This window comes from Peromyscus leucopus, chromosome 8a, assembly GCF_004664715.2.
Source record: "Peromyscus leucopus breed LL Stock chromosome 8a, UCI_PerLeu_2.1, whole genome shotgun sequence".
Taxonomy (NCBI): domain Eukaryota; kingdom Metazoa; phylum Chordata; class Mammalia; order Rodentia; family Cricetidae; genus Peromyscus; species Peromyscus leucopus.
The window spans coordinates 55131471-55145845 of record NC_051085.1 but is presented as its reverse complement, the minus strand read 5'-3'; the positions used below and the strand labels follow the sequence as shown (position 1 = coordinate 55145845).

Sequence of the window (14375 nt, the reverse complement as noted above, 5' to 3'; positions counted from 1 at the left end):
CTTTGAGAACAAGAAACCGTAGTGTTAGTGGAGGTCTGTGCCAGCTGTAGGTGCCAGGCATGGGGCAGGGCAGGTTTCAGGGCATGCCCCCCCCACCACACACACACACACACACACACACACACACACACACACACACATGCAAACCCACCACATTCAGGAACAAGAATTCAGACAGACAGTGACTACCGTGACACAAAGCTGTCTCGGGGAATCAGGAAGCCTCAGTTTCCCCTTACCACATATGTCCCTGGAGAGTGTGAGCAAGGGTAGTTCCTCCCCCTCACTGGCATCCCTATCCCTCAAGCTCAGGTGAGGCCACTCTGATCCTCCATGTCCTTGCCTGGTCTCAAGCAGGCCACCTGGCCCTGGGGTTCCTAAGTGCCCTCAAGGAAGGAAAACAGCCTGTCTTCCATCTTTATACTGCTGCTCACAGAGCTGGCTCCTGGCAGGAGCCCGTACTCAGCAGGGCCTACGTCTCTGGCTTTGCCAGTGTCTTCTTCACCACAGGGCACCTGTGGAACCGAGGTGCTCCAGACAGAGCTGGGTATGTGCTGGGTAGCACGGCTAAGGATGGAGAGTGACGGGTTCAGCACCATCACGGTGTGCCCTCCTCTGGACCTGGAAACGCATGTCTGCCCTTCCTGCAGGAGCACGGCCTGCTGGTACAGCTGCTGTTCATTTTGTTTGGGACTAGAGCAGCGAGAGCCCAGCTGGGCCTTCCAGTCCTCGGGGAGAAGGCCTTGTGCTCAGTTGTCCCCTTGGCCCAGAGACTGTGGTTTGCAATACTCCCAGGAGCAGCGGAGGCCAGTTCAGCTCACCCTTCGCGTGTGTGCAGCATTGGGGCTTTGTGGAGGTCGGGGCCAGTGCCCCGCGTCTTCACAGACAAGAAGGCAAGACCACTGGCTGACCCTGAGAAGCCACTTGGATCCCACAAGGATTCCTATTTCTGTCCATCTGCTGGGCCTGTGGACAGACATGGGGAACTGGGCCAAGTGTCTCTGACCACCAGATTGTACAGAGCTGCAGACTGAGGTCGTGATCCTTAGGGAGTGGAGGGATGATTAAAGGCCAGGCTCTCTCCATGCCTCTACTCAAGAGGGTTCAACGAAGCAAACAAGGAAAGGTGGGGGCCGAGGTAAAGTCCCCAGGCTCCTTCCTGTGTTCCTCTGTGGGGCTAGAAAGAGAAAGCCACCGCTCACAGTCCCTCTGGTCCCTATTTCCCTAATGCAGAGAGGCTTGTCACAGTGGCTAGCCCCATGGCAGGGCCAGGCCCAAGGTAGAGCTAGATGTCCAGATTCAAGAGGCCCTCCCAGGAGCATACGTGGCCAGCTACAGCCACCCAGCAGGAGCGTTTCCGCAGTGTTCACAGGGACTAGAGCACAAGGGCCTGCTGATAGGTCCTGGTGCCCAGTGGGAAAGGGGGACAAGGACCTCTGGTGGGGTGTGCAGACAATGGTGGCTGCTTGTGTGATGTGGACAACAGAGCAGACCTGCACAGAAGTCCTGACTCCCCTCCTCAGCGGGTGGAAGCCAGAACACTGTTCCAACTTCTGAAGGGAGCGCCTTCACTCTATGAATATCTCTAACCTGGGGTCTCATAGAGTCAGCTGCTCAAAAAAACCACGTGATAAGGGACAGGCAGGGCAATGTCCCAGCACCAAAGGAGACTAAGCTTTGAGGCTCCCACAGTACGCTGACATGGTTGCAGTTTTGAAAATGTGCAGAGGACGACATTTTAGCCATGTGTGGCTGGGATCTTATCCCTTTCCACTTGATATCATCACTCTCCTGGCAACTAGTGGTGCTAAGGAACCACAGCAGACGGGCTTCATCCTGGGGCCTCAGATGGAGATGTATTAACTCAGAGCTGTGAGAGATGGCCACCAGCTGGATGTGGTATGGATCACTGTAAGGCAGCAGGCTTCCTTCCCTTGGCTCGCTCCATTCTGGAATGGATAGCAGAGTGAAGACATCCTGTCGTGATCTGCACCCCACACACAATCCAGAGCACATGTTATTTGGGTCGCAGAGGATCTAGACACAAAAGAACTGGTCTCCAAATCATACAGCTCCAGTTTCGGAATCCTAAAGGTCCTCTATGTCCCCGGTAACAAGCTGGGGAGGAAAGGCAACTTTGACACATCCTGGAAACAGGCTGCATCTGCCACACCAGAAGTTATTCCAGTCACATGAAGGGGTGACGAGCTAGAGCCCAGCAGGCAACATGGAGAGGGACCACAGACTAGGGCGTTGCTCAGTTGCTGGCACCTAGGGTGTTGGGAAGTAGCTCAGTGGCCGCACTGCTCAGCACATGTAAGGAGACCCTGCGTCTGGTCCCAGCACTGCAAAACAGAAGGCACTGGCAGTCTGAATTTGCCCATTTATTTGCCCACTTTTTAGAGGTTGGGGTTTGGTCGTTTTTAATCTTTCCTTCATCCATCTTCAGAAACACGTCAGAATTTGTCATGTTCATTCTTTTTTTCCTAAACGAGCATGACCCTGGGACCATCGATGAAGGTTTCAGGCCTCAAAATCAGGTTGACAATGGGACACCAGTCTTGGGTCTTCAGGTGCCATGTGGAGCAGCTGGCTTTCAGGGACATGTTACCAACTCCCCTGCACCTTGTCCGCTCGAAGCCCCGACCAGCAGATGGAGGCTTCCGGCTGCCAGGAATGGAGCTGTGGGCTGGTGGCTCTTCTCTCCTCACCTGCTCACCTTCCTTGTGGCCTCGGCTTCAAGTGTCTGCCCTGAGCTGCTCTTGGTGTCTACACTGTGTGAACCTCCGAAATCTCCTGCTAAGCTGGGCATAGCGGCACCCCATTTGTCCCCTTGCTTAGTTACCAGCAGGCACATGGGGTAAGGCAGGCCAAAAGGTTCAGGCCTTGAAGCAGAAACCAGAGGTCAGAGTTACAAAGTGTCCAGGGCCTGTTGATGGCACCTTCCCCCGGTGCATGTGGAGTCCCTGGCAGGCTTGATATGTTGGGTTGATGGCCTGTCTGGCCACACAGGGGTTTAGAGTCCACAGAAGCCAGTGACTGGTCATTTAAGCTCCTGTCACCCAGCCTTGGAACATAGGGACATGTACCGCTCTGTATTCAGAACGTGTGAATGTTTCTTGCCTGGCAATGTGGTGGGCACAGATGTGCAAGGCATTGAGAGCAGAACGGGGAGATCCAGTCACACATGCTGCTCTGATTCTGTGGCTCCACTCTGGACATGAGGTCTGGGGTCTGCAGAGACCAAGCTTTGCCTTAGCTGACCTGTGGTCACAATGTCTGACCTTCAGTACTGAAAAGGGGATGGTGTATTGTCCTAAATCAACACATTGATCTTTTCACAGATCCTGGTCCTGGAGGCTTCCTCTTGGCCATGGTCAGGACCCATCTTGACCTAAAGATAATGGAGGAGCAAGGAGCTACCCTGCCTCCAGCCTTACCTTCCTCTTACCCCTCTACCTGCATCCCATTTATTGGCAAAGCCAGTTTCAGTGGACACAGGGGTCAGCCTCTAGTGATGGCCAGCCATATCCTGGTTCCCTTCATGAGGATGTTTGAGCTCCTAAGCAAAAACCCCCAGGCCTGTTCTCCTTTAGCAATCCTCCTGTATCCCCTGCCACAGAGCAAGCCCCTCCTAGATGCCCTGATGGATGACCCTCCAGGGACTTCCCAGGCGCTCTGGCAGCCTCATCAGCCCGATTCCCCCCTCATCTCAGGCTCAGCTCTGCTGGCTCCCATTCTGTAGAGGCCAACCTGAGCAATGGAGGACAGGGGAAAGATAAAAACCCTCATCTGGCTCTTCCTCTTTAAGTAGCCAGGGCCAGTGTCCCCATAGGCCTGTGTGCTGTGTGTCTGGGTTTCTGTGCCAGCCTGGTAAAGCTGAGGCACATCCCAGACCATCTGAGAATCAAGAAATGGAGTTATGGTGCTAAAACCATTTATTTCCTGGTAGTGTGCCCTCTGCAGCTACACACAGTGCCAACAGCAAGTGGATCTGCTGGCCTTCTTCCAAGCATGTCACAGTGAGGCCAACCTCTGCTGCCCCTGGCATCCATGTTGGAAATGGACTCAGGCTGGACTAAGTTCCAAGAGCTCTACCAGCTACTCACAGCTCTACAGAGAGGAGCCTGGGGGCCTGCCACCATGTCCCTTGTATGTGGGCTTCTTGTTACTTATGCCCAGCCTGGGACCTCAGCTCCCTAAGGAGGTTGAACTATGAACACACGTGTCCTTGGTGCATGTGTCCCTAGTACTACGCTGACTCTTGTAGGCCTCACACGGCCTGTGTTGACCCTCTGGGTTTCCACCTCCATCACACAGCTGGGGGAATGGGACTTTAAATGGTCTGGGACACAGAGCTGGGAGCAGGTTCTGGAACCTTAATGTGCAGATCCTGGACCTCACTCTGTATCCTGAGGTGACAAGCTCAGCCTGCCTTACAGCCTCTCTCTCTCTCTCTCTCTCTCTCTCTCTCTCTCTCTCTCTCTCTCTCTCTCTCTCTCCTCTCTCCTCTCTCCTCTCCTCCCTCCCTCCCTCTTCTCTCTCTCCTCTCCTTCTTCTTCTCTCTCTCCCTCTCCTCTCCTCTTTTCTCTCTCTCTCTCTCTCTCTCTCTCGCTCTCGCTCTCGCTCTCTCCTCTCTCTCTCCCCCCTCTCTGTGGCAGACAATCCGGCTCCCTTCCCAGATGTAGGCCCAGCTATGCTCCTGATGCAGGATGCGTCTCCTCTCCAGCCAGTTTCTTTCCCATCATTCTAGGTTCAGGGGATCTGGGACGAGGCTCACCCCAGGCCCAGGGAGCAAACAGCCTCCTCGAGGCCAAGAGAACACTGTTTATTTCTGAAGCATGCACATCCCAAAGCAATGACAAGAAGCACATCTCAAAAAAGAGTCGGTGACCCCGCCGGGCCCAACCCTGGCTTCTGCATCTGGGAGCTGGGAGGTCTCCTTCTGGATGGTCGTCGCTCAACCTGCCGAGCTCGCGCCCCAAATTTTAGGGCCCGCAGAGTCTCGGCCATGTGCTTCTGCCCAGGGGACACACACAGGATCATCAGAAACTTAGCATCACCGCCTTTAAAAAAAAAAAAAATTAAAGATGCCAGGTGTAAATCGTGAAAATGGCATTCCTCAGTGCTAAACAGCTACTGGAATGGAGAAAGCCTAACCACACTCTGAGCAGGGACCACGGGCATGGAGAAAGTCTGCCTGCACTTTGAGCAGGGATCACAACCTCCCAAACAAACGGTCAACGCCAGCACAGGCCCCGGGACTGGAAGCCACCGAAGGCCACTCATCCCTCAGTGGAGTCCTATGGCTTAGAGACCCAGCCATAGACTGTGCCTGCCACGATGAAGAGAGCACAACCGTCCCCCCGAGGAACTTTGTAGCCTGGATAGAAGAGCATGAGGAAGACCACTATCCAGGCCCATCTGCAGCCTAGCTAACGGAAGCGTAAACTGTAGTGACTAGACGTCCCAAAGACACTGAGGACAGAACATGGCGGGGGTCTGGAGGAGCCGTAACTTTGCCAAAGGTTGTGTGGCTTGGGCAAAGAGACAAGCAAGGCTAGGACTGCTCCCTAAGGCTTGGCGCTCTGTCCCCTCTGATGTGGGGCCTCCCGGGAAGACAAACCGATGGAATCTTGGAGCAGGTGGGTGAGCTTGCTGTTCCGATATGGGATGTGGTCGCAGCGCTCTGACAGGGCTCCGAGGACGTCTGCGAGGGCGGCCAGACTCCGGTTGATGAAGGAGGTCTCCTTCAGTGCCACACCGGTCACCCCAGACACTGCTGGAGAATATGAAAGCCAGCCACCTGTGAGCATGTGCTCGGGACAGGGACAAGGCAAGCAGAGATGGTTCTTGGGAGGTACCACGTAACCTGCCCAGTGTCCGGGAGAGGTACCCCGGCCTGGCAGTCATTAGGATGAGTTCCTCATCTGGTTAACTGCTGACAGCAGTTCCTCTAGGCATAGGCCACAGAGGGAAGGGCTCAGCTTCTGGCCATCGGAAGGTGACGGGTCTAACTTGGGCTTCCGTGCCAGCTCACAGTTTACCCCCACCACTGTGTTGCCCTTTGCTGACACTGACCTTCACCCCGGGGGAGATTTCTGGTCCCTGCTCACCTGCACACTCACTGCCGGCCAAGTCCACAAGCTGCAGCCTGGCCAGCACCTGCCCGGAATGGTCTGCAGAGTCCACTGGAACAGTGTGCGGAGAGGAAGCCCGGGGAGAGGTGGTCCACCGGTTACCTGCTCCTGCTTTCTTCTGGAGGGAAGCTTGGCTGGACTGTGGGGCTGGGGCACGGGGAATGCAAACAGAAAGGTCACCCGGGTCTGCCTAGCCTTACATCAGTATGAGAGCTGGAAGTTCACCAGTCAGACCTGACTTCTCATTCACTTGTAAAAACAGACAGTTAAGAAGTAGAGTAACAGTCCTCACCCCTCTGGGGGGACACAAAAGCATGCTACACCAAGGATGGTTGAGCCAGTGCCTGCTCTGTCCCCCCAAAACTGAATAATGTTGTTGGAAAGTGCCGGCGGCGGCGGTGGTGTGAATGAAAACCTCAGACACCACAGTTATCTGCCCTCTTGGAAACAAATCCCACTGTCCTTGCTCGGTAAGCTCTCGCCAGCTCTGCAAAGGGGTCCCCATCTTGAGGTGTCCATCCGTCGTGCTGTGTGCTGTTCCCAAGCAAACCTCTTAGAAACATGTTCTAAGCTTAATCAAGCTGTCCTTGTTGTGCAGAACAGAAAATACTCTTTTGTCAAAGAAGAAAACAGAACCCACAGGTTGTTCCCCTACACAAAGGACAGTCTAGTGCACAGTGTGTCTGGGAAGGGCTGGCAGACATCTGGGGCTCATCACGAGGCAGGTGCTGCCCGCCCTGTCACAGTCAAGTCCTGGAGGTGGCTGCGGCTAGTTGTAGCTGAGTTGCTAGTGAGGTTGAATAGACCATGCTGCCCTTCCCAGTCTCTTCGCTTGCAGAAGTCAAGCATCACTGTGACAAGATGGAGCCTATCCGTCTACACTGGCCTTCAGCATGACCTGCCATGCCCAGGGCTCTGCACTCCTGCAGTGTGAGGAGGAGGCCCAGAGCAGCACTGTCCAGCCTGGCCTGTGAGGTCAGGAAGGGGCTGTATTAACTGCTGGGGTGAATCGCATATGGTCAAGCTCTGAATGACTCAGGTGGCTGACCCCAAAGCTGCTGCCCTAGATGTTGCTGGCTTTTTACACTGTGGGCCTTGTCTTTCATATGCACGTGGGCTTGTGTTATGTGCTAGGCAACCTTGAACTCTAGATGACCAGTCCTCACTGCGAGGCTCACTTGGTCCTGAGAGATACCAAGAGAGACACCGGGGTGGTTTTCCGGGAATGGCTTCTGTACCTTGAACTGACCGGGCACGGGTGTCAACTTACCAGTGCTGCCCAGGGAGGAAGCTGTGGTCAGAGTTGCCGTGACAATCAAGTGAGACCTGGAAGAGTTCTTGTGAACCAGGGTGGGGTGCTGCACTCTGAGCTGTATCCCTCTGTGGATGAGCCCCACAAACTCCACAGCACTGGCGACGGCCCTGGCAGAGGACCACACGGGTCAGAGGACACCCCCAGGTTGATGTGGGGAGGGAAAGGTGCTCTGAGCTCAGGGTAACCTAAACTTACTCAGCTGACAGACAGCTCCCATGGGAGCTAAGCATGCCAAGCTCAACAGAGAAGACTGGCGGGCCTAGAGAAACAGGCCTGTAATCACAAACGCTCAGGAAGTACAGTAGGGAGATCACAAGTTCAAGGCTAGCCTGGTCTACAAAGTGAGTTCAAGGCCAGCTTGCACAACTTAGTGGCGCTCTTCATCTAAAAAGTGAGGAAGGCCGAGGATATCAGCTCAACGGTAGCACACTCGTGTGGGAATCAAGCTGCTGGCTGACCTTTGACACCGCTCCCGCTCACTCGGAACACTCAGAGGCCCTGACCTGGTGCCTACTACTCTCTTAATCTGCTCCATCCTTACGGCTCCGAGTTTTTATTCTGTGCAGTAAATCAAATTTGTGAGGCCAAACTTAAGCTACACTCTTACCTTTTCAGTGTGGCAGGGGCGAATGCATGTTTGCATCAGCAGAGCTGCGTGTTGACGGGGGCCCATCAGTACTTCCTACAAACACATCACAGCCAACTGTCTGCCTTCCTGTGGGCTCTTCCAGCACTGTACACAGCTTGGAAACCTCGCCTGCTGTGAACCCGAGGGTGGGCAACCTGACCCTCATCCTCACCAGGGAGCCAGAGTCCTCTAGTCAGCTCTACGCTGGCGAGGCAGGTGCATCTTGCATCCCATGGTGAGCAAGCCTGGCGCAGCTGCATGCACCTTGAAAAATGTGTAATGCTGAGAATATTTAGCAGATAAGATGGTTCTCACTTTTCCAAAATGATTCATTATGGCATCCTGTAAAATACTGCTATTTCCAGGTGTAAATAACCACACTTGTACTTGACTGAGTGTGTGTGTGTGTGTGTGTGTGTGTGTGTGTGTGTGTGTGTGTGTGTGTGTGATTAGATATAGAACTCAGGGTCAGTACATGCTACCATTGAGCTCCCCCATCCCTTTTTAAAATTTGTTTTTAAAACAGCTTTATTAAGATATCTTTGACATGGACAGCCTATATATGTTGGAGGTATTGCATCTTGATGCTTTTTCTCTGATAGACATATAGACTGTGAGACACTCACAGCATTCCAGCTGGTTAAGACCTCTGCTGCCTCTGCAGTTAGCCTTGTAATATCCTGAATCTGTGTGGCACACAAGAAGCACACTCCATGAACCGCTCCACAGGTTGGTAGCACTGGCTCCACTCCACACACGGCTGGGAGTGGACTGCTGTGAGGTTAAGTGCCTATCTTAGGTGGGTACTGGGTTCCATGAGCAACTCACCTGCAGGTCAGCTTGGGTACCTCTGAACGTCCCTCCTGGGTTGTCACCGTCTGGCACTTAGACCCGGACATCGCTGTAGAACTGTCTTTGGCCAGAAGGTCAAAAATGTTGTTATTATAAATTTCTACGATGGAGACACCAACCTTGGGACTTCTTGAAGGGTTTTCTGAAATGAGCCTGGGAGAAACACAAGGATTAAGGTGTCAAGGAAATTCAGTGGCCTCTCACAGAAAGCAGTGTAAGAATGGGCTCTTGAAACTGGGCGGTGGTGGTGCACACCTTTAATCCCAGCACTTGTGAGGCAGAGCCAGGTGGATCTCTGAGTTTGAGGCCAGCTTGGTCTACAGATGGAGATCCAGGACAGGGACCAAAGCTACACAGAGAAACCCTGTCTCGGAAAACAAAACAAAACAAACAAACAAACAAACAAAAAATGGCTCTTGAGGGCAGATAGTTGTAGCCCCAGGAGACACAAGGCATGATCTATAAAAAAAAAAAAAATGGGGAGACTCCACTAGCAGCAGCGTCATTAGGGAAAGGAAACCTAGAATCCCGTGGGTGAAAGCTGTCTTGAGAACAAAGCTACCTCATAGGAGCTGTCTGTCACCAGCTACCATAAATATTCAGGACTCACTACATGAAGAGCACAGCTTAGGCCCAGAAGCCTACCTGCCCTTTGTCACTCACAGATGTCCCCAGAAGCTGCAGGCCATAGCTTCTGAGCAGCTTGCCCACCCAAGGTGAGTTGATTTTAAGGCCTATTTAGTGAGGGGAAGACTGGACCACGGCTCCTTCCTTATAACCATTCCATCCACTTGGGCCTCTAACATATGCCTTCCAGAGGCTGCCTATGAACCACCTCAGGCTCACAGAAAGCAACCTCTGTCTTACGGATAAAACAACAAAACCCAACATTGCAGAAGTGGCCGCCCACGCTCGCCTTTCTCCTCCCCTCCCATGTCTCCCAGCTCCCACTTGAGGCTGTGAGGGAATCTCAGGAACTGAGATCACACTGTTGTTAGTCTTTGGGGGAATCCTGGCTGCCCTGACACTCAACAGTGAGGCCAACTGGCCCTGACAACAGCCTCTTCTCAGGCAGCTGTTCTGAGAACAGGATGAAGTCTGAAGCAGCAGACACTACTTGAGGGGTCGTCCAGAGGGATGTGTCAGGTCAAACAGCTAGCCTGAGACTTCCGTCCAGAGTTACGCACAGAGTGAGGAACTGGTGCCTTTCTCTGTTGTTTTATCTCCAGTCTGTTTTCACAGTTGTCTTCGTGTAAGCAATTAAAAAAATAAAAATAGCAGATGAACAGAAAAGGAAAATTCTCAGGTAAAGATGAGGGGCAAAGCCACAGCCACAGGCTCCTCCTCGGCACTGGTGACGGCAGAGATCTCCAAACTGCTTATCTGGCAGTGGCAACAAGCTCTGGTAAGCCAGGGCTGTCATGCCCTTTCCCTACACAGGCATGGCATACACAGAACATGGCCTCAGCTTTGTCCCAGTCCTTCCTCAGATGGTGTCTCTGAATGTCAAAAAACACAACTCAGAAAATAATACCCAGGAGTTAATCCAAAAGACTTTCCCAAACACTGCACAAGTTGTTGGCTAAAGTCTACCAGCTGCCAAAAAGTACAGTCCGAAGCCTTAGCAGGCAAGTGGCAAAGCATTTGGATGGTGAGGTGTGCGTGTCCTGTCTCCAACAATGCGGGCACTGTGATGAAGTTTCTGAGGGTACCAAGGCTAGGTGGGCAGAGAGGGGCAGTGGTTGGGAGTGGAGGCTCCTCTCTCTAACCTCCTCAATCACTTTGATCTTGTCAGCTCAGTCCCATACATATCCTGCTAGGCCACACTGGTCTCTCCATTCTGGGCTTAGTTTTAATGGCAGAAAATTTACCACACACATCTATGTATTTCTGTGTTCCTGATCAATGCTTGGCATGTAGGGAAATACAGTATGTTTTTGTTGATAAAGATGACAAGGGAAATTAATGCAGAAGGATCAGATAACCAAGATAACCCAGAGAGAGAGAGAGAGAGAGAGAGAGAGAGAGAGAGAGAGAGAGAGAGAGAGAGAGAGAGAGAGAGAAACATTCTCTGACACCCAGGCCTGATGTTACAGTTCCGTATGTGGGTAGAAGAACTGATAGCTTCCCACCCTGTGTTTGTGGAAGTCACTCACACATGCCCTGAACCTGTTGCTCTCAAAGTCTGGTCTAGAGTGAAGAGGAAATAAAGAGGAGAACCTTCTCCACACTCCAACTATGATTGTCCTTGAGAATGAAGGAAGTGTGGCAAGGAGCGCCGGGTCCCAACTCTGTCAGGTTCATTCTGACCCAGTACGTCACTGTCCCCATGGAAGAGCTCAGACACAGCCAGATGCAGGTTCATGTTGGTCTAGAATGTCCCCCAGAGGCTCATGTGTTTGAACAGTTGGTCCTCAGCTGATGGGGCGGTTTGGGAGGGTATGGCCTGTTTGGCAGAGGTAGGCTAAGAGGGGTAGGTCTTGAGAATTATAGCACAGCCCTGCTCTGGCCTGGGCTCCCTGCTTCCTGATGGATGCCATGTGAAGAAGTCACATTACCAGCTCTTGTTGTCCCAGCCACCAATCTTGCCCCACCCTCATAGACTAAACCCTCTGGACCATGGCCCCAAATAGGTCCTCCTTCCCTTAACTTGTCTCTGGCAATCTGTCACAGTGTTGAGAACGTAGCTAACATGCACTCCCAGGAATGAGGGACCTCAAACATAGGTCAGTAATGTGATCCACTGTGAGGTGAAGCAGGGATCTAATTTCTAGATAGTTCCCTGAGTTTCCTAACAGCCAGCAGGTCTTCCCAGCTCCTGGGGTCCAAAGCCTTGGGATACTTCTGGGCTCCTATGATGTCCTGATCACAAACTAGTTTGTGAGTAGAAATGTGATCCACTGCATGTAAATGCTTCTTAACATGCAAGGTGAGGCTGAGTGACTGACTCCTTTAAGCAAGCATGTGCCTCACGGAAATATGATAAAGTAAAACTCAGAATGTTTTGAAGACAGGTTTCTCCATCTACAAAGATTTAGTTTCAGAACACTATTGCAGATGAGAGGCAAGCCATGGGGGGGGCAGAGCTTGCCTATATCAGGGAACCTCACTGCTGGCTGTGTAGACGGGGAGCCTCCAGGAGCCGAGAGCATCTGCAGATCCAGGGTCAGCAAGGGCAGGGGCCTGGGTCCCTCCACCCTGGGTCACTGAGGTCAGTCATCTGAGTGAGCTTGAGACAGATCCCTTGTCAGGCAAGCTGCTCTTGTGCTCACTCTAGCTTGGCCCGCCGGGAAGAGGAAGATGCCTCCAGCAGATGTCCCACACCAAGCAATCCACGCGCACTGTTTCCACATGTAGGGAAGGGTCTGGCTGTGACAACCCCTGGAAAAGGGTGCCCTCAAATTCTGGTATTGTTCAACAAGTTAAAAGCATGGCTCCCTGTGCATGTGGGTGCCGTGTTCTGAGGGGCCACCTCTCACCCTCAAAGCTACACGTCTCTGAGGTTTGCAGAGTGCCTGCCCCCGCACGCAGCACAGGGACCCAGGCTGGCACGTCTCCTGGAAAGAACAGCCATGAACAGTGGAAATTTAGCAAGGGTTTTGCAACATTTTTTCCAGAAGCAGTTAGTACATGCAAGTTGATAAACACATCTGTTCATGTGCACAAATATTTAATGAACGCTGATTTGAAGAGGCGGAGGTGGGAGTTCTCACGTCATCGTCTGGCTCTGGTGTTTAGGCTATGAAAGGGGCAACACCAGAGGAACCCCAGAGACAGAACTACTCGCAGGGGTAGGAGCCCGACCTCGATGCTCTGTGGGGTTGCTGCCTGCAGGGGGCGACCCCTAGGAGCCAGTGGTCCCACTAGAGACGTGCAATGTCCCCCCTCAGGTCTACGTAGACAGAGAGGTGGGCAGCTAGGAAAGTGGCCTCCCAAAGGGGCTCTGGTGACAGCCACAGGGACAGGTCACAAGGACCACAGTGTGTCTTCCTTCTCGGAAAACTTCTGTTGGTGAAATGATTAGCAGCAGCAGCAGGTATCCTCTGGGGATGTGCGAAGGGAACAGGGGGAACTCTGGTGGGCCAAACATACAAATATAACCTCTACAACAGCTGAAGCACAGACTCCCTGGGCCTCCCTCCTGAAACACAGCCCTGTCTACCCTGCTGCTATGAACTGTCTTACTCAGAGCTCGCTCAGGAACGTCTATCCTAACAACGGACTTCCCGTGTAAACCCATGGTGAGAAGGTGCAGCCCATGTGTCCAGAACACCCAGAAGCGAGGAGCTGCTGCTGGGGTTGGTTGAGTGGCCTCTGACAGGGGCACCAGCCCTGTCCATCTTCCAGTCCAGGCTCGTTCTCTCAGGGCTCCCTCAGTACCCACCAGTCCGCCCCGAATCCTCACCACAGGGTATACCTGAAGAGTTCCTCGGCTGCTCTGGGGATGATCCCCAAGTCTTCACGAGCATCTGACAGCAGTACAGAGTCACCTTCAGAGTGGGGCCCCAACATGGTGTAGCTTTTCCCACTTCCGGTCTGTCCATATGCCATAATGCACACATTGTACCTGAAATCCAAAACCTGTTTAGTACAGCAAAATATAAACGGAGTCTGAGGCCATTGACAAATGTTACCACCTTGTATAACCTCTCATTTTTTAAAAAAAATTTATTTATTTTTATTTTATGTGCATTGGTGTTCTGCCTGCATGCATGTCTGTGTGAGGGTGTCAGATCCTGTAGTTACAGACAGTTGTTAGCTGCCATGTGGGTGCTGGGAATTGAACTCATGACCTCTGGAAGAGCAGTCAGTGTTCTTAACCGCTGAGCCATCTCTCCAGTCCCCTATAACCTCTCATTAAGCGAAGCTCACCCAACATACCCCGCAGCAGGTCCTGTGTTGGCCTCAGATGGCCTTTGCCAGGGCCCACCACTTTGCCCCTCTGCCAGCCTGTGGGTTACTGTCAGTGGTCATCTTGTTAACGTTCAATGTGGTTGTAGAGTCAGTCGCCTTACATAAACTCATTTTCCGAAATCAGGCTTGTCAGACCTGACTGATGGAAAGCTTGCATGGTACGGTTTCCTTTGAAGGTATGACCACAGATCCAGCATTGATGCCTACGGTTACTCTCATAACAGCCACTTTTTAAATATTTTCCTCTTTCACATATTTCATTTATTTACTCTGTATATTGTGTGTGTGTGGGGGGGGGTGTTGCTACACCGCTTGTGTGTCACAGCACACACGTGGAGGTCACGGGATACCATGCAGGAGTTGGTTCTCTCCTTCTACCGTGTGGGGTCTAGAGAGTCAAACTTAGACTGTCAGAAGTGTCAGCAAGCATCTTTACCGACTGAATCACCTCACCAGCCCACAAGTCACTTTTAAAATATAATTCGCTATCCAAATGTCTGTGGCTTCTTATTCCCAGTGGGTACTT

The 14375-nt window shown here is 52.4% G+C and overlaps 1 protein-coding gene across 4 annotated transcripts in view; it reads right to left on the bottom strand.

Annotated features, from left to right (window-relative positions):
* Positions 1-4807: 4807 nt before the first annotated feature.
* Kif25 (kinesin family member 25) overlaps positions 4808-14375 on the bottom strand; it is a 37791-nt gene continuing 28223 nt past the window's right edge. For all 4 annotated transcript variants that reach the window (XM_037200528.1, XM_037200529.1, XM_037200530.1 and 1 more), the window contains 6 exons: positions 13353-13502; positions 8912-9088; positions 7411-7562; positions 6117-6287; positions 5627-5782; positions 4808-5066 (listed from right to left, as the gene is read on the bottom strand). In XM_037200528.1, coding sequence (XP_037056423.1) covers positions 4876-5066; positions 5627-5782; positions 6117-6287; positions 7411-7562; positions 8912-9088; positions 13353-13502 — 997 coding nt within the window. In that variant the 3' untranslated portion in view covers positions 4808-4875. The remainder of the gene's footprint in view (positions 5067-5626; positions 5783-6116; positions 6288-7410; positions 7563-8911; positions 9089-13352; positions 13503-14375) is intronic.